Genomic DNA, 20,632 nt, shown 5'->3' with positions numbered 1-20,632 from the left:
CCCGGAGGAAACTTACACAGTCACAGGGAGAACATACAAACTCCTTACAGACAGCTGTTTTTATCGCAATGCAAACCCTCCATAACATAAGGGGTATACTGTATTGTAACTGGATTAAGTCATCCCTTCCATTACTCAGGAATGACCCAAGTGCCCCCTTTTGATGCCACGAACGGACTACCTGTCTGCACTGTCATGACTGCTTTCTTCAATATCCGGTATTGAGAGTGGAATATCCTCTGCATTTCCTCCTTTGTCCCAGACAAATTCTTCATCCACCCCAGCTTGCCGTAGTGCTTCACGGTATCGTTTCTCGGCCTCAAAAGTGGCATTTTTCTGGCAAAAAGGAGAATGGTTTCATGTGAAGTAAAAGTTAATTGTACACACATACAGTAAAGGAATTTAAATTTTTTTTAATCCTCTGCTTAATCAGTCTCTGTTCCTCTTGTTGATCAATGTTTTTCTCTGGCGATGGGTGGAAGTCATCTCAGACAAGACTCCCCAGTATGAACCTTTGATAATGTGTTCCTGCGTTGCTCAGCGTGAAGCCGTCGCTACTGACACAGACATTGAACAAGAGCAGATCTTTCAGCCTATCATGTATGTATTGAATACAATGCCACATTAAACTAAATCTCTTCTATCTGGCACATGATCCAGATCCTTCCATTCCCTGTGCATTCATGTGCCTATCTAAAAGCCTCTTAAATACCTCTATAACATCTGCTTCCAACATTACCCCCAGCTACGTGTGCTAGACATTCACTGCTCTCTGTAACAAAAATCTCCTTTAAACCTGGCCCCCACTCACCTCAGAATACAGCATGGATACAGGCCCTTGGGCCCATTTTGTCCAAGCTAACCAGACATCCTCCCTTGTAGTTTCACTTGCCTATGTTTGGCCCATAACCTTGCAAGACCCCTTCTTCATGTACCTATGAAATGCTTCTTAAATGTTACAATCGTACCCGTCTCAATCATTTCCTCTGGCAGCTCATTCCCCAGGTACTTACTACCCTGTGTAAAGAAGTTACACCCAGATATCGTAAATCTCTCCCCTCTTGTATTTGTTCTCTCTAAGACCCTCAGACCCTGGAATAAAGACTATGACCATCCACATTATCCATATCCCTCATGATTTAAAAAAATTCTTTGAGGTCACTGCTCATTCTCCTGTGCTCAAGGGAGTAAAGATCCAGCATGGTCAACCTCTTCCTACAACTATTGACCCTCTAGTCCAGCCAGCATCCTTCTAAATCTCTTCTGCACTCTCTCCAGCTGGATGTGTTCCTAGAGTAATCAAAACTGTACAGAATACTTCAAATGTGGTCTCACCAATTATATAACCAACAAAATGTTCCTACTCCAACATAATATCCCCACTCCTAAATTCTGTCCTCAGCTTAAAGGTATGTATTTCAATATTCAGTATTTCTACCCTGGGTAAAAGTTTTTGACCATCTATCCTAACTACATCTCTCATATCAGGTCACCCCTCAGCTGCTAGTGCCCCAGAAGAAGCAACCCAAGTTTGTCCTACTCCCTTATGGCTCAGTGCCCTGTGATCCAGACAGCATCCTGGTAAAACTCTTATACATTGTTTTCAAAGCCTCCACATCCATCCTGTAACAGAGTGGCCAGAACTGCACACAATACTCTCGTGCAGCCTTACTCTTTAGCCACAAACAGTAGGTATTCAGATGATGATCAGGCTGGAACTGGGGCAATTTTCCTTGTGGGAAGGTAGTACCACTATGCTGAGATTATATTGATTCAAATTACTCAGATCATGTTTCTACCTATAAACTAGTATTTTTCAGGGAACCCCCCAAAAATACCTAAATGCCCTGGTTTCACCTATCACCTTCCAGTTTGTACTCCTTCCCTTCGCCCCACCTTATTCTGGCTTCCTTTCCCCTTACTTTCCAATCCTGATGGCCCAAAACATCGACTTTTTATTTATTTTCATAGGTGCATTTTCAGGAACAGCTTCTTCACTTCTGCCATCCCATTCCTAAATGGACATTGAAGCTTTGGACACTACCTCACTTAAATATACAGTATTTCTGCTTTTGCAGATTTAAAAAAATCTATTCAATATACATGCAACACACACAAAATGCTGGTGGAACGCAGCAGGCCAGGCAGCATCTATAGGGAGAAGCACTGTCGACATTTTGGGCCCAGACCCTTCGTCAGGACTTGAACAGTCTCGGCCCAAAATGTCGACAGCACTTCTCCCTATAGATGCTGCCTGGCCTGCTGCGTTCCACCAGCATTTTGTGTGTGTTGCTTGACTTACCAGCATCTGCAGATTTCCCTCGTGTTTGCTATTCAATATATCTAATTGATTTACTTGTTTATTTATCATGTTTTATTTTATTCATCATTATTATTTTTCTCTCTGTTACGATTATGTATTGCATTGAACTGCTGCTGGTAAGTTAACAAATTTCACATCACATGCAGGTGATAATAAACCTGATTCTGATTCTGCTGCCCGACGTGCTGAGTTCCTCTAGCATTTTGTGTGTGTTGCTCTAGATTTCCAGTATCTGCACAATCTTGTGTTTATAAACATCCCACAATAGTATTTGGGAGAGATGGTGCTGATAATGGTGCTAACATATCTGGTGATTCCTGTTCCTTCCTCCAATCCTCCCTTTAAGGTGGCATACAAATTGTCACTTTATAGACATCTATAAGAAACAGTTGCTGGAAAAAAGATGCAAGTGAATTGTTGCTGGTTATGTCACTCTATGGCAGATGATGCCACCAAGTTCAGGGAAGGAGCTGAGAGTGGAGAGGTCATGTCAATGCACATATGGTGGCTACTGGTTGACCTTATTGACCTCAAACACCTAGGTGTGTTAGAACTCACAAAAGACTTTCAGAGTCTCATTTCCAGCCCACATTATTGTGCAAAGATGCTTATCTGGTCCACTGGATTCATAAGTTAATCAAGGTGTCTATCATCCTTACCTGAGTGACTTGTTCAAAAAGGTAGGGTCGGCTGCAGACTCTCCTTTTCATCTCCTCTAATTCTTTCTTGTACTCCTGTTTCCTCCTGAGGTCCGCCTGCCTATGAATTAAAATAGCTTATTAAGTGATAGAAGCAAGTGTAAGGCCATTATGACAGCTAAACTATGAACAAGAGGAATTGCTGCTTGGTGGAGTTTGTTGACAAAGAAATGATTGAGAGACCATACAGAACTCACTTCCTCAACTCTGCACTAATGTAATGGGACTTTTCACATTCAACTAGCACTACATACATGCCAGGTAATTCCTTTAAGGGTCATTCACTAAGTATTCTGATAAATTTTCTATACAATTAAAATGTGTTATATTAAGAAACTTACAGACCTATGCTTCTTCAATACTTCTTTGAAGGTCTCTGCAAGGCTTTGATGAGGGTCCATTGCTTTAGCTCGGATTGATACTGTTTTGCTTATATCTTGGACATTCTTTTTGTACCTCTCCATCCATTCAGCTTTTTCTATTTCCTGCTTACCTCGTTCTTCCAGAGATTTTCTATGGAATAAACATCAAAATCATATTCAAAGGACTACTTCCATTCAAACATAACTCCGTGTTGCTGAACATTGGCACAAGAATTCTCCTTTGTTTATTAAATGGGCGCTGGTGTACTGGCAATCAGTTCCATGCTAAATGTTTAACAGAATTTTATAGATTTTGAAACCGTTTGGGTAGATTGGGGGATGGAAAATGTAATCCACTTTTTAAAAAGTGTGGGAGAGAGAAAACAACTATAAATCAATTAGCCTAACATCGGTGGAAGACAAAATGCAAGAAATAGAGCTTATAAAGATCAAACCTCTTATAGAATGCAGTATTCTGTAAAGTGAACATGGATTTATTAAAAAAATAAACTTAGATATGAAGTGTCCTCCTTTTACAAATAGTGTTTCCCTTTCCACCACTGCTTTTGCTGTTCTCACCTGCATCTCCTTCATTTCCTACATCCCATTCTGCTGACATCATAACAGGAATAAGACTTCCCTTGTCCTTCCCTACCATCCCGAGCCTCTGTATCCAGGACATCATTCTTCGTAAATTCCACCATCTCCAAGGGATCCTATCACAAAGCACACCCTCCCGTCTCCCCCCCCCCCCCACCCCTCCGCTATCCATTGGGATCGCTCTCTACGTGATTCCCTTGTCCACTCATCTCTCCCCACTGACCTTCCTGCTGGCACTTACCCCTGAAAGCATAAAAAGTGCTACTCTTGCCCCCACACCTCTCCCTCACCACCATTCAGGGCCAGCACCTGCAGAATCTTGTGTTTTTGATAAACTATATGGGAATGGGGTTAATATCATGCAGGTTGTAAATTGGTTGACAGATAAGAAACAGAGGATGAATTATGAGGCTTCCTCAGATGCTGGGCTGTGAGATATTCCTGAGATCAGTGATGGAAGCCCAACTCTTCACAAAGGTGAGGGAACTAAATGCTAACATGAGGAAATCTGCAGATGCTGGAAATTCAAGCAACACACACAAAATGCTGGTGGAATGCACCCGGTCAGGCAGCACCTATAGGGAGAAGTACAGACGACGTTTTGGGCCGAGACCCAAGTGAATGCTAGTTTGTTGATGAAACAAAACTTGCTATTGGTTTATTATTGTCACAAGTGTGGGATGCAGAGAAAAGCTTTTGTTTATGTGTCATCTAGGCATATTAAACCATGTACAAGTACAAAGTAGTAAAAATAAAATACCCTGCAAAAGGTCGTCAATGTTTCACTGAGATTATCTCTTGTTACACGCCACTCTGAGATTAGGCCTAGTTTGCTTAATCTTTCCTCACAGGGCAAATCTCTCCAAGCCATTGGACCTTAATTGTATCTCCCCCACCCCGCCCCGTCTAAAGTATATCCTTACTTCAGATTTCAAACATGGTTTCATCAGGGTCTTAAGGTCTCTGTCCTCTTGTATTCAAATTCTGTTACATAAAAGCCAGCCTCCTATTTGCTTCCTAATTTCTTGCTCCACCTGCACAAATAAAAGACATAAGACATAGCAGCAAAATTAGGCCATTTGGCCCATCGGGTCAGCTCCAACATACAATCATGGCTGATCCCTTTTTCCCCTCCTCAGCCCCACCCCACAGCCTTCTCCCTGTAACCTTTGATGTCATGTCCAATTGAGAACCTATCAATCTCTGCTTTAAATACACCCAACAACTTGGCCTACACAGCTACCTGTGGTAATCAATTCCACAAATTTACCACCCTCTGGCTTAAGATATTTCTCCATAGCTCTGTTTTAAAATGGACGCCCCACTATCCTGAAGCTGTGCCCACTTGTTCTCAACTACTCCACCATGGGAAACATCCTTTCCACATCTACTCTGTCTAGGTCTTTCAACATTTGAAAGGCTTCAATGAGATCCACTGTCATCCTTATAAATTCCAGCGAGTACATACTCGGAACTATCCTCGTATGATAATTCTCTCATTCCCAGAATTGTGAATTTCCTCTGAACTCTCTCCAATGTCAGCACATCTTTCCTTAGAGGAGGAGCCCAAAACTTTTCACAATACTCAAGGTGAAGCCTCACCAGTGCCTTATAAGCACTTAGCATCACATTCCTGCTTTTGTATTCTAGACCTCTTGAAATGAATGCTAACATTGCATTTGCCTTCCTCACCACTGACTCAAAATGCAAGTTAACCTTTAGGGTGGTTTGGATTTTCTCCCAGTTTAGAAAATAGTCTGCTTATTTATTTCTACTAGCAAAGTGCATGATCATGCATTTTCTAACATTGTATTTCATTTGCCACTTTCTTGCCCATTCTCCTAATCTGTCTAAGCCCCTCCACCAATCTTCATATCATCTGCAAACTTGGCAGCAAACAATGATTCATCTTATGAATCATTGATATACAGCATAAAAAGAAGTGGTCCCAACACCGACCCTTGTGGAACAACACTAGTCACTGGCAGCCAACCAGTCAAGAATCCTTTTACTTCCACTCACTACCTCCTACCAATCAGGCAATGCTCTGACCATATTAATAATTTTCCTGTAAAACCATGCGTTCTTAACTTGGTAAGCAGCCTTGTGTGGCACCTTGTTAAAGGCCTTCTGAAAGTCTAATTATACAGCATCCACTGCATCTTTCCTAATTGTAATCTCAAAGAATTTCAACAAGTTTGTCAGGCAAGATTCTCCCTTAAGGAAACCATGCTCACTTTGTCCTATCTTGTCCTTGTTACCAAGTACTCCATAACCTCATCCTTAACAATTGACTCCAACATCTTCCCAACCACTGAAGCCAGACTAACTGTCTCTAATTTCCTTTCTACTGCCTTCCTCCTTTATTAAAGAGTGAAGTGACATTTGCAGTTTAAAAGTCCTCTGGCACCAGGCCAGAGTCTAAAGATTTTTGAAAGATCATTACTAATGTCTTCACAGTTTCTACTGCTACTCCTTTCAGAACCCTAGGGTGGAGGTAATCTGGTCCGGGTGACTTATGGTCTTTCAGCTTTTTGAGCATCTTCTCCCTCGTAACAGTAACTGCACCCACTTCTCTTCCTTCACACCCTTCAACATCTGGTACAGTGCTAGTGTCTTCCACAGTGAATACTGATGCAAAATACAATCTTTTTGTCCCGTTATTATTTCTCCAGTCTCATTTTCTAGCAGTTCTATATCCATTCTCATCCGTTTTTTTTTTATACATACTTGAAAAAAGTTTTTACTATTGTGGTAAACTATGTATACCTGTCTGGACACGCCCCTCTGCTGACTGCTCCTGTGGCTCCTCCCACAGACCCCTGGATAAAGGCGATTGGAGGCACTGCTCCTCCCTCAGTCTCCGAGATGCCGTGCTCCCTTTTGCTGCTAATAAAAGCCTATCATTCACCTCCCATCTCTGAGAGTTATTGATGGTGCATCAATTTTATTAGCAGCAATTTTAAAACATGGAGAGCATTTTACGATCAGACAGATTGGATCTCGACCCACAATCCCAGGAAGCCGGCAACGCTTTCGAACTCTGACCAGCATGCTTCGAATCGTACCTGGAGGAGATTCATGTGACCGACCCTGCCACAAAGCGCAGGGTTCTCCTCTCCAGAGTCAGTGCAAGGGTCTACTCCATGATCAGAGACCAAAAGGACTACCAGGGTGCGATGGATGCCCTCAAAAGACAACACCGGCGGCCGGTGAACACCATCTACGCAAGACATCGCTTAGCGACACGGCGGCAGCGGGCCAGAGAGTCGAGTGCTGAGTTTGTCCGGGCCCTACAGACACTCGTACGGGCCTGCGACTGCAGGGGACTGACGGCAGAACAGCATGCGGAGCTGCTAGTAAGAGACGCCTTCGTTACAGGGATCAGGTCAGTGTACGTGCGCCAGCGGCTGCTGGAACACGCTGATCTCACCTTACATTCGGCGATCGAGCTGGCCAACACACTGGAGGCCGCTCTGCATGATGCTGATGCTGTCCAGGCGCGCGATCTCCCGCCGGCCCCGTGGACGCTGCAGACCCCACAACCCGCTGGCGAGTCAACCACGGCTGCTGCCAGTCGCAAGTCCACGCAGTGTTACTTCTGCGGACTCGAAAAGCACCCCCAAAAACGCTGCCCAGCCCGAGAAGCTACCTGCTCCAGCTGCGGAAAGAAGGGCCACTTCACCAAGGCCTGTAAGTCCAAACCACGAGCGGAGTCAAGCAGCGCCGCGTGCGAGGCATGGGGGTGGCCATCTTGGTCACCACCATCTTGCCTGTCCGCCTCGTGCGAGGCATGGGGGCGGTCATCTTTGTCGGTGCTACCTCGCCCCGCCTCCGACCCACGGGTGCTTACCGGGCACCAAGATGGCGATTCAACTCTGGCCTCCGTGACCCTCGACCAAAGCGCTCCACACCAGCTCGCAAGGTCAATGATGGACATCCTGGTGGAGGGGTACAGGACTAGCTGCCTGTTTGACACGGGCAGCACTAAGAGTTTTATTCACCTGGACACAGTGTAACGCTGCAGACTCGTGACACAGCCAGTAAGCCAGAGGGTCACCATGGCTTCTGGGTCACACTCCACAGACATCCGGGGGGGTTGTGTAGTGACATTGGTGGTGCAGGGCACAGAATATCGGGACTTTGCATTACTGGTCATGCCTCAACTGTGTGCCCCTGTGCTATTGGGGCTCGACTTCCAGAGCCACCTGAAAAGTGTGACAATGGAGTATTGGCCGCTCCCACCAATCACTGTCAGAAATCCTCAGTTTTGTGGGACTTCGTCATATACCCCGCTACTGACCACACACACACACCGACCTGCACATCCCACCCAACACCATGCCAACAGCCGCGCTACTGACACCACTTGCAGCCTCTCCACCCTCAAGATCCCTCCCCCACCGCTGTTCGCCAACTTGACCCCCAACTGTAAACCTGTGGCAACTAAAAGCAGGAGGTACAGCACGGGGGACAGGGCCTTCATTAAGTCGGAGGTGCAGCGGTTGCTCAGGGAGGGGATCATTGAGCCAAGCATAAGTCCTTGGAGGGCCCAGGTGGTCGTTGTTCAGACCGGGCAGAAAAATAGGATGGTTGTGGACAGACCATCAATAGGTTCACGCAGCTTGACGCGTACCCCCACCCTGCATCGTGGATATGGTCAATCAGATAGCTCAGTACAAGGTGTACTCGACCATAGACCTGAAATCCGCTTACCATCAGCTTCCCATCCGCCCGGAGGACCGCCCCTACACTGCCTTCGAGGTGGGCGGCAGGCTCTATCACTTCCTGCGCGTCCCCTTCAGTGTCACAAATGGTGTCTCTGTCTTCCAGAGGGAAATGGACCGGATGGTGGACCAGTGCCAACTGAAGGCCACGTTCCCATATCTGGATAACATCACCATCTGCAGTCACGACTGGCAGGATCATGACACCAACCTCCAACGATTTTTCCAAGGGGCTAAAGCTCTTAACCTTACCTATAACAGGGACAAGTGTGTGTTCAGAACCACCTGACTTGCTATCCTTGGGTATGTCGTGGAGAACGGGGTCATTGGCCCTGATCCCGACCGTATGTTCCCCCTGTTAGAACTCCCTCTTCCCACCACCCTCAGAGCCCTCAAATGGTGCCTGGGCTTCTTTTCCTATTACGCCCAATGGGTCCCTCACTACGCAGACAAGGCCCGCCCCCTGGTCAAGTCCACCGCATTTCCCCTCTCAGCCGAGGCCCAAGTGGCCTTCAGCCGCATTAAAGGGGACATTACCAAAGCGACGAGACCATTCCCTTCCAAGTAGAGAGTGACGCCTCCGACTTTGCGCTGGCTGCTACCCTCAATCAGGCAGGAAGGCCGGTAGCATTCTTCTCTTGTACCCTTCAAGGCCCTGAAATTCGGCACTCCGCGGTGGAGAAAGAAGCCCAGGCCATAGTGGAAGCTATTAGGCACTGGAGGCACTATCTCGCCGGCAAAAGGTTCACCTTGCTGACCGAACAGCGCTCAGTTGCGTTCATGTTTAGCAACCAACAGCGGGGCAAAATCAAAAATGATAACATTTTAAGGTGGAGAATAGAACTCTCCACCTACAACTATGACATCCTGTACTGGCCTGGAAGGCTCAATGAGCCCCCTGATGCCCTATCCCGGGGAGCGTGTGCCAGCGCGCAGCCCGACCAGCTATACGCCCTCCATGCAGATCTTTGCTACCCGGGGGTCACCCGACTTTACCATTTCGTGAAAGCCCGGAACCTGCCTTACTCCCTTGAGGAAATCAGGACGATGACCAAGGACTGTCAAGTCTGCGCTGAGTGCAAACCACACTTCTACCTTCCTGAAAAGGCACAACTTATCAAGGCCACCTGCCCCTTTGAGCAACTGAGTGTCGACTTTAAGGGTCCCCTTCCCTCCACCAACCACAATGTCTACTTTCTCAACATAATCGACGAGTACTTGCGGTTCCCCTTTGCCATACCCTGCCCCGACACCACTACCACGTCCGTCATAAAAGCCCTGCGCCAGCTCTTCACTCTGTTCGGATATCCCTGCTATATACACAGTGATAGAGGGTCCTCGTTTATGAGTGACGAGCTGCGCCAGTAAATGCTGGCTAGGGGTATTGCTACTAGTAGGACTACAAGCTATAATCCCCGGGGGAATGGACAGGTGGAGAGGGAGAATGCCACTGTGTGGAAGGCCACACTCTTAGCCCTTAGGTCAAAGGGATTGCCGGTCTCTTGCTGGCAGGAGGTCCCCCCTGAGGCATTCCACTCCATCCACTCCCTGTTATGCACGTCCACCAATGCCACCCCTCATGAGCGACTCTTTTCTTTTCCCAGGAAGTCTGCCACTGGGACCACCCTACCGGCTTGGCTGATGTCCCCAGGGGCAGTGCTGCTCCGGAAACATGCGAGGAGCAATAAATAGTCCCTGATGGTCGAAAGGGTTCGCTTACTTCATGCGAACTCCCAGTATGCCTACGCGGTCTTACCTGATGGGCGGGAGGACATGGTCTCCATCCGCGACCTGGTGCCCGCAGGTCCCCGAACACTCCACGGTGACTATGAACCCCGTACCCACCGATGTATATACCCACGAGACACCGCGCACACCAAGCCCTACACAGACTCCTCACGACACTCTAATACCGGGCGCCACGCACACGCATGAGGGATTACTGATACCTAACAGGCTGTCACCTCAAGTCAGGCCGGAGCCAGCACAACCACCGTCACTGGTGCAATCACCACCGGTGCTACGTAGATCACAGCAACAGACTCGACCGCCTGATAGACTTAACCTGTAAATATACTTGTAAGAAACTTCGCCCCACGGGGACTCTCTTTTAAAACAAAGGGGGGCGGTGAATGTGGTAAACTATGTATACTTGTCTGGACACGCCCCTCTGCTGACTGCTCCTGTGGCTCCTCCCACAGACCCCGTATAAAGGCGATTAGAGGCACTGCCCCTCCCTCAGTCTCCGAGATGCCGTGCTCCATTTTGCTGCTAATAAATGCCTATCGTTCACCTCCCGTCTCCGAGAGTTATTGATGGTGCATCAACTATCCACTTTGATATTGTTTGCTAGCTTGCTTTCATATTTCATCTTTTCCTTCCCAATGATTCTTTTAGTTACTCTCTTCAGGTTTTAAAAACTTTCCAAATCTTCTATCTTGCTGCTAATTTTTGCTTTGTTGTATGCCTTCTCTTTTGCTTTTACAATAGCTTTGATTTCCCTTGTCAGTCACAGTTGTACTATTTTGCCATTTGAGTATTTCTTCATTTTTGGAATACATCTATCCTGCACCTTCCTCATTTTTCCCTGAAACACACACCATTGCTGTTCTGCTGTCATCCCTGCCAGGATTTCCTTCCAATTTATTTTGGCCAACTCCTCTATCATACCACTTTAATTTCCTTTACTCCACTGAAATACTGCTATGTCAGATTTTACCTTCTCCCTGTCAAACTTCAAGTTGAACTCACATTATATTGGGATCACTGCCTCCTAAGGGTTCTTTTACCTTAAGCTCCCTAATCACCTCCAGTTCATTACATAATACCCGTAAGGTATAGCTGATCCACTAGTATGCTCAATGACAACCTGCTCTAATGACAATCTTGTGTCTTAAACACTTACTCTCGAGATCCATTACCAACCTGATTTTCCCAATCAACCTGCATGTTAAAATATCCCATGACTATCATAACATTGCCCTTTTGATGTGCCTTTTCTATTTCCCGTTGTAATCTGTGGTCCACATCCCACCTACTGTTTGAAGGCCTGTATGTAACTACCATCAGGGTCCTTTTACCCTCGCAGTTTCTCAACTCAACTCAACCCACAAGGATTCAACATCTTCTGATCCCAGGTCACATCTTTCTGCTGATTTGATGCTACTCTTTACCAGTAAAGCCACACCACCCCCTCTGCCTACCCTCCTATCCCTCCGATGCAACATGTAACCTTGGACACTCAGCTCCCACCTACGACCATCCTTCGGCCATGACTCAGTGATGCCCAACATTACACCTGTTTATATATTTGAGGCTGTTGGCTACATTGTTGAAAGTTATAAGTTGTGCTAGGTAAGTTGATAAACAGAAGAGATTCTGCAGATACTGGAAATCCGGATGAAGCTGGAATCCTGATGAAGGGTCTCAACCTGAAATGCTAATTGTTTATACCTCTCCGTAGATGCTGCTTGACCTGCTGAGTTCCTCCAGAATTTTGTCTGTGTTACTCCAAGTAGTTTGATGGTCACATTGCAGGTTTGTTGCCATTGGACCTTTCACACATACATCTTTCTGCTACCAGTGTCTAGATTATTATCTGCTTCAATAAAAATAGAATTGGCAGACTATCCCTGTTATCTTGGCCATAATCCAGACCTTGCTCCTTTGATCTTATTCCCACCACACTGATAACCACCCAACTTTCCTTTCTGGTTCCCCAAGTTGCCCCATGTCTCTTCTCTCTGGGACCACTCTCTCCCCCTAAAAGTTTGCCATCATCAACACCTGCTTTACAAATAAAAGCTCATCGTTGATCCTCCTCTCTTTCAAACTACCACCCAGCCCTTTCTAATATAAACAATGGTGGAGAGTGGAAATTTTTAACAGATGCAGATGTGCTGAAAATACTAGCATATTATTCTCCTCATCTAGCAGTATGTATTATACTGATCTCTGATCTTCCTTCCCTTTCCAATCTCCTTCATGTGCCTATCTCTCCTACTTATTCAGTCCACTCAATTGTTCCAGTCCAGTTAAACTCCCTTGATCAGCAATACAAATTACATCCTACATGACCACAAGCATAGAAAAGACTTTTCTCATCATCATCATCATCCCCCTCCAATAACTAGTAAATTCGCTTGAAATGCTTCTTTTCCCATTTCTCTGGAATCTAACTTTGATTCTGTTTATATCTAGCCTACTCACTGTTCCTCAAGTGGACGCCTTTCAATATGCATGCTGTTGTTGCACAGATCTCCATGAGCTCCATCTCTTTTCTGATCCTTTTGCTGCCTCAGACTGATCATGTTGCTTATCTGACATCCTATCGACCAGACAAGGTGCTGCCCAAATAGTCATCTTTACAGAGGTGTCATTCAAGCACTCCACACGACTACCCTTGTACACAACATTCCCTACAGTTTGATTTCCTAACATTTCCTCAAGAAGGATTTGAGGCAATGACCCAGTACTGGAGGAGTAGGAATTGAACGGTACAAACTTTGGACATGAGTTTTTGCTCATGTTTCAACTCACGATTTAACAAGTATGAATTGTTTTTGGCTACTATTTCTATTCAAGTTGTTGTCGATTGCTGTATAGCATATATGTCAAACTCAAGGCCCGCGGGCCAAATCCGGCCCGCGGTGGAATTATCTTTGGCCCGCAAGATAATATCTAATTACTATTAAAGCTGGCCCCAGTAATCGAAGCGCCTATGGCGTATGATATGGCTAATGCGGAGTTTATTCAGGTACCAGGTTTTCAGGGTTTTTAGTGTTTATTCGGCAGTCTTCTTCATAAGAAACGGAATTTGTAAAGTGAAACACTTTGTAGTTATAGCAGAGACTGAGACACATGAGAGCAGGCTGAAAAAACGGAGGCAACAAATGTTGCGTTCGCACGCGTCCGACTGATCCGGCCCGCATGAAGCTGCATTTTGCTCAATCCGGCCCGTGACCTAAAATGAGTTTGACACCCCTGCTGTATAGGGTAGATTATTAGCTTTCATACAAAATAAAAGTTGGCTGTATTGCAAGAACAAGTTGTTTCTGTTTGCTATTCATGGCTGGTATATAAAAGTACTAAGAACACTGGACAATAGACCCAGAAACAGCAAAGGAGTTTACAATAAAGAAACCCTTCCATTACACGTAATACAATCACTGAATTACTTTTTGTCACACTGTAATACAAGAACAATGCAAATTGGCATAGTAAATTTCCACTGTCTTTAAATTATTTTCAAAAATACATGGAATGTGGGATGAGTATTGAACTGGAATTGTATGCATATAAGTCTTTGAAGGAAGCAGGGTGAAGTTATCATGAAGGATGAAATCAAGTTCTGCTAAACTAGATCTTAACTGGATTATAATGGCCATTATCTGTGGACCATGCTTTGGAAAGGATGTCAAAGTCCAGAGCAGATGCTGGAAATTTTGACAAGAAAAGTACTGGGGATGAAAGGCTTGGTTGTGCTGGTAAGAGAAGAAAGAAAAACAAGAGTTAGGAGAGATGCTTAAATCAGAGGCTTTTCATAGACTACAGAAGAATAAAGACCAGAGGCACAAAGGGCAATAGCCATAACAAACAGATTTAAGTTGACTGGTGAAAATTATGCAGAGGTGACATGAAACAAAAAACATTTATGCATTCATCTGTTATCCCTGAAATAAAGATAGAAAGATATTTGAAAATGACTTTCAGTAGGGAATCAGATAAAGGGAGCAATTTCTGGGGAAAAGGAGAAAGAAGAGGGAAGCAGGAACAACTTGTACTGTTTCGGTAAAAACTCATGGCTATAATTCAAATGACTGTGTACAACAGCTCTGTAAGAATGCAATGACTGAAGTGTACCGAGATGCTGGAGCTTCAGTTCAAATTCAGCTCAAGCAGAAATTTTGTACTGATCCACAGGTGACATTATATATGCTCAGAGACAGATAGACTATCCTCTGTGCCCCCTTTTGTTTCCCTTTATCCCACCAGCCCATTATCGCTTCTCTTTCCCCCCTTTGCCCATACATTCCTCCCTTTAGTTCCCCTTCTTAGCTTCTTCCCTTTATTCCATGGTCCACTGTCCCCTCCTATTAGATTCCATCTTCGTCAGCCTTTTGTCACTTCCACCCATCATTTCCCAGCTTCTTACATTGTTCCAACTCCCCCCTCCCATAATAGCTTACCCTTACCCTCTCACAGGGATTCAGCTATCACCCACTAGCTTGTGCTCAGCCCAATCCTTCCACCCTTTTATAATGGCTTCTTCCCTTTCTTTCCAGTCCAGATAAAGGGTCTTGACCCAAAATGTCAACAGTCCATTCTCCTCCATAGATACTATCTGACCTGCTGAGTTCCTCCAGTATTTTGCACAAGTCTCTATAATGCATGATTTCTTCATCCATCTTCAATGAAACATCAACACAGTTAACTCCCAGTTTTGTTTTACCTGACAGCCGACTGCCTTTTCCTTGCAGCATTTGTCGTAGAGATGGGCAGTGTATGAGAAGATAGTGAACGAATATCACTGAAAGAATTACTTCTCTTCAAGTGAATCTTTGCCTTTTCCTATAAATGTGACAGGAAAGATAGATTTTACACTTGCAAAATATTATTCTATTTAATTATTTACAGGAATTTATCAAAACTTTAATTTGGGTGTGGTTACTATCCGATTTCAAATATTTGATTATACTGCTTATTACACAAATATTTGATGAAACATCCCTAATTTGAATTAAGTTATGCAAATAACATTAATATGGCTTCACAAATTTTTCAGCTGATTTTAATTAACCAAGTTTAAGCTAAGAATTGACTAATCATAAGAAAAGTGTAGAAGGCTGACATGTGACCTTGTAGTAGAATATAACATCTTGAGGGGCATAGAGAAAGTGAATGGTCACAATTTGCCCCCAGGCTAAAATTGGAGGGCATAGGTTTAAAGTGAGAGTGGAAAGATTTGAAAGGAACCTGGGGGAAATGTTTTGTAGAATGAGTTGCAAGAGGAAGTGGCAGAGGCCAGTACAATTATAATGACTATAGACTTTTAGATAAGTATACAGGTATATTTTAGAACAATATGAGCCAAACATAGGGAAATGGGAGTAGTTCAGGTAAGCAACCTGTTGGCACGATGAGTTGCTCTGAAGAGCCCATTTCCATGTTGTATAACGATGATTCTAATAACCTCTGAATTGTAGCATACAGTGAAATAAAATTTGGATGGCAGGGTACAACTTGCACTTTGCAAAGACTTGTGGGAGGGGAAGTACAGGGGAGAGGATTTGCTGAGAATTTTTGCTTTGAGCCTTCCCAGTTTTTTAAAAAATGTGAAGGTATGGTGCTGCTACTCAAGACTCAAAAGTTTAAGGGTAACACAAGGGGGAACTTCTTTACTCAGAGAGCGGTAGCTGTGTGGAACGAGCTTCCAGTAGAAGTGGTAGAGGCAGGTTCGATATTGTCATTTAAAAAAAAAACTTGGATAGGTATATGGACAGGAAAGGAATGGAGGGTTATGGGCTGACTGCAGGACGGTGGGACTAGGTGAGAGTAAGCATTCAGCACGGACTAGGAGGGCCGAGATGGCCTGTTTCCATGCTGTAATTGTTATCTCTTATAATGGTTATATACTATTCCTCCAAGTAAAAGCAACTAAGTAATCACTGAACCTAGGAGCTCTTAAATCTAATAAAGATTTGGACACCACATCAAGCAACCCACTTAACTGTAAGGAGTGGGGCCACTGGATAGTTTATATTTCAACTTGGAAAGTACAGTCTCTGTACACCTTATTTACATTTGGAGTGGCTGGGCAGATTTGCTAACTGTGAAATGACCACGTGCTGAATCACATGGGAATATTACAGGTCCGGGCACTGGCACCTGTCTAGATTTTATCATTGTGCAAGTAATTCATCATGAGGATGTTACCATCACTGCAGCACAACAATGATGATATCTATTGATTATTGGCCAATCCACCGTTACTCACATGAACCTGAACCCAATACATCACTGACAGAAGTCATGCTGCAAGAAACTCTGAACACTGAAACTCTCTGAACCCCCACATGCTGCTCCTCTTAGACAGCTCTGAGATAATTACTCTCGGCTAATAGCAATACAGAGTGTCTACAGTGCATGACACTACCTTGAAGTTAATCAATAGTTAACAGCTCCTGAAGAGACTCTTAACTTCTCTGCCAAGAAGACCCAGGGCTGGTTTTATGAGAGTGACCATTAGATCCAAGAGCTAATTAACATAAATGCAAGTCATTCTTGAAGACAAAAGTAGCTGCAAGTGCCACAGTCTGGAACAAAAAAACCGGAATGCTGGAAAAAAGATGCCAGAAAAAAGGCCAGGCAATATGATGAAGGATCCCACCCACTTTGCTCATGTTCTTTGCTCAAGGATCCCACTCACTTTGTCTCACTCCCATCAGGGTGGAGGCTACGTAGCAACCTCACCAGGGCCACTGAACTCAAAAACAGTTACTTCCCCCAAGCAGTAATGTTGATCAACATCCAACCCACCCCTCCACTACTACTTTATCATTTCCTGTCAGTAACCTTATGTATTTACAGTGTTTTTAAAACTATTGTGTTCTTTATCTTGTTGTGTTTTTTTTCTGCTATATGAGATCTGGAGTGACAATTATTTTGCTCTCCTTTACACATGTGTACTGGAAATACCATTAAACAATCTTGAAGCCTTGAACTCGCTTGATCAATCAACCTCTGTGGATGTAAAAGGTATGTCAATGTTTTGGGCATCAATTTTGCATCAAGACTGTGGGGGGGTGGGGGAGAGGAAAGACTGCCAGTATATAGCAGTACAAAGTGGGGATGGGACAGTAGGTAATAGGGAGGGAAGGGGATGATGGACAGACAGAACTGGGTGGGGGAGTGGTGGTTTAAGCAAAAACTGTTCGGTTATGGGTGCTGCTGCTATATACTGGCATTCTTTTCTCTCAGTCCTGATGACTTTGATCGTGGAAAGATTGATGGTGCCAGACGGGGTGGTTTGAGTATCTCAGAAATTGCTGATCTCCTGGGATTTTTATGCACAACGGTTTCTCGAGTTTACAGAGAAAGGTGCGAGAAACAGAAAACATCCAGTGAACTGCAGTTCTGTTGGTGAGAACGCCTTGTTAATGAGAGAGGTCAGAGGAGAACAGCTAGACTCATTCACTGACGAAAGGCAACAGTAACTCAAATAACCACGTTACAACAGTGTTGTGCAGAAGAACATCTCCGAATGCAGAACACGTCAAACCTTAAAGTGGATGGGCTACAGCAGCAGAAGATCATGAACATGCACTCAGTGGCCACTTTATTAGGTACAGCAGGTGCCTAATAAAGTGGCCACTGAATGTAGGTTTTATTAATCTAAACACAGAGTGAACGTGATCTTTATCACACACCAATCTTGGGGATAAATGCACGGACCTACAGCAAAATCTGCGTATGGTATTTATCAACTCTATTAAAATCTATAAGTTGGTCAAAGAGCTCTCTCGTCAGATTCAGTCACCACAGAATTTTATCTCCATCTTCAATGTACATTTTGATAGCATGCAAACCATGATCCTAACCAAAAGGGTGTAACAGGACCAATCTGAGTGCAGAATCGTGTCAAGTAGAGCTACATCGCTCTTTTCAATTTTTAAAGCTGTAATTTTATACTTGGCCTGTAATAATGTTCTCATTGAAGTGGAACTAATCTGCAGAAGTATTGGAAAATGCTCATTGATTCCACTCCAGAACAAAAATCACTCCCACCTCAGAAGTCAAAGAGCAATACACAGACAGCACCTGTATTTACAGATATTTGAAGACTGAGATCCAAATCAATGCCGATGCATTCAGACAAGTATATCGGAGGATGTGCCTAATGCTCAACACCTACACAAGAGAGGTTCTCTACCAACATGCCTCTACTGTACAAGATTGCCCTCTGCCATAGAGGGTCACCACAAGACAATGGAAAATGAGGGTCATATCTCAACATATCCTGTGATCAAATTCACCCATGTTCCCAGTGAACCAGAACAGCCTTTAGCCAGGTGAGGAAACGGGTGACTGAAGATTAAAGACCTCCATATCAGCAAAAATTGATAATGTTGCACACAACAGTGATTCTTGCTCTTGAACATGCTTCTGAGCCTTGGACTCCCTGGAGCAGGCACTGAAAGGCACCGACAAATATCATCAACATTGCCTCCAAATCCATTAGAAGGATAAACCAATCATATCAGGATCTTCTTTGCCAGTATCAGACAGGCTCAAGTAGACAGAACCCAGATACCAAAATATACCATATCTGAATATATCGCTTTGCTATGGAAAAGATTTATCTGCTAGAGGGAGGAAGAAAATCTGGCAGCAAAGTGATTAGCGCAGCCAATGGGGTTGAACCTCTGTTGCTGTCTGCAAGGGATTTGTTCTCCTTGTCACCACTTTGGTTTCCTCAGGGTACTCCGTGTTTCTCCCACATTCCACAGGCGTAAGCATTAGTAAGTTGTGGGCATGTTATGTTGCCGCCAGAAGCATGGTGACCAGTGTGGGCTACCCCCAGGACATCCTCCGACCGTGCTGATCATTGATGCAAATGACACATTTCCCTAACAAGAGAAAATCTGCATATGCCGCATGTATGTTTTGATGTTTCAATGTACATGTGACAAATATAGCTAATCTTTGAAAGGATTTGAGGATGTGCTCAAAAGCCCCTACGAAAAAAATGCAACAATTCTGCTATTACGGGATGGTAGTGAGAACCCTGGGTCCATGAATGAGTACAAGGTACCGCAGTGTAAATAGTGGAAGAACTTTAATTATTCACCCAATTGTGTTATCAAGCACTTCCTGTAAGCCCCATGATGACCTCAGCAGTTATCTCAGAACCCAGAGACTGGAAGGAAGCAAGTTATTCTCAATTCCAAGGGACCATGCAAGAAAAATATTCTACAGCCAACCATGTGATCTAGCAATTATACTGTTGTGTATTTAACTTTCTTTATTATTACCCATATATTAAGTTTCAATTTTAATATTTCCCATTCTTCCCTCTTCTGCAATTACTTCAGATGAGACAGTGTGATACTTGATCTGCTATTAGGGAGTGAGACAGGGCAGGTGACAGAAGATTGTGTAAGGAAACATTTTGCATCTAGTGATCACAATGCCATTAGTTTCAAAGTAAATATGCAAAAAGATAGGCCTGGTCTTCAGGTTGAGATTCTAAATTGGAGAAAGGCCAATTTTAATGGTAACAGGAAGAATCTGGCTAGTGTGGATTGGGATGGGCTGTTTTCTGGCAAAACATATGTGGAAGGCCTTCAAAAATTAAATTTTGAGAGTACAAAGCTTGTAAGTGCCCGTCAAAATAAAAGGTAAAGATAACAAGTGTAGAGAACCTTGGCTTTCAAGAGATATTGAGGCCCTGGTTAAGAAAAACAAAGGTGCATAGCAGGTATAGACAGGTAGGAACAAATGAGGTGGAGTGTAAGAAATGCAAGAGAAGCACACAAGAAAGAAATCAGGAGGACTAAAATGTGGCATGAGGTTGCCTAATGGATTCTACAGATATGTTAAGAACAAGAGGATTGCAAGAGACAAAATTGGTCCTCTGGAAGATTAGAATGGAAAGATTCCATGTGTGGACCAAAAGAGATGGGGGTGATCTTAAATGATTTTTTCACACCTGTATTTACTCAGGAGAGAGACACATAGTCTATAGAAGTGAGGCAAAGCAGCATCAACTTCGTGGACCCTATACAGAGGAGCAGGTTTTTGCTGTCCTGTGTTTAATTGAAACTGATGAAACCTGGCAAGAGCAGTGCAATTGGTGGGTTTAAATCTAGGAAAATTCTGTTAAGCAGGTCAACAATCTACTGTCAGGTTGAGCCAACAAAT

General features: G+C 44.2%; 1 protein-coding gene across 2 annotated transcripts in view; it reads right to left on the bottom strand.

Annotated features, from left to right (window-relative positions):
- The window catches only part of fam161b (FAM161 centrosomal protein B), a 43,047-nt gene that overhangs the window by 4,712 nt on the left and 17,703 nt on the right, over positions 1–20,632 (bottom strand). Inside the window, exons 6-9 of one of the 2 annotated variants that reach the window (XM_073039276.1) lie at positions 15,162–15,280; positions 3,367–3,534; positions 2,983–3,082; positions 182–336 (exon numbers count right to left, since the gene is read on the bottom strand). In XM_073039276.1, coding sequence (XP_072895377.1) covers positions 182–336; positions 2,983–3,082; positions 3,367–3,534; positions 15,162–15,280 — 542 coding nt within the window. Of the gene's footprint in view, positions 1–181; positions 337–2,982; positions 3,083–3,362; positions 3,535–15,161; positions 15,281–20,632 lie in introns of those variants that run through there. The other variant, XM_073039277.1, reaches the window with a different exon arrangement.

This window comes from Hemitrygon akajei, chromosome 3 (assembly GCF_048418815.1).
Source record: "Hemitrygon akajei chromosome 3, sHemAka1.3, whole genome shotgun sequence".
NCBI lineage: Eukaryota > Metazoa > Chordata > Chondrichthyes > Myliobatiformes > Dasyatidae > Hemitrygon > Hemitrygon akajei.
The sequence above is the reverse complement of the archived record's forward strand: the minus strand, read 5'-3'. Positions and strand labels throughout refer to the sequence as shown.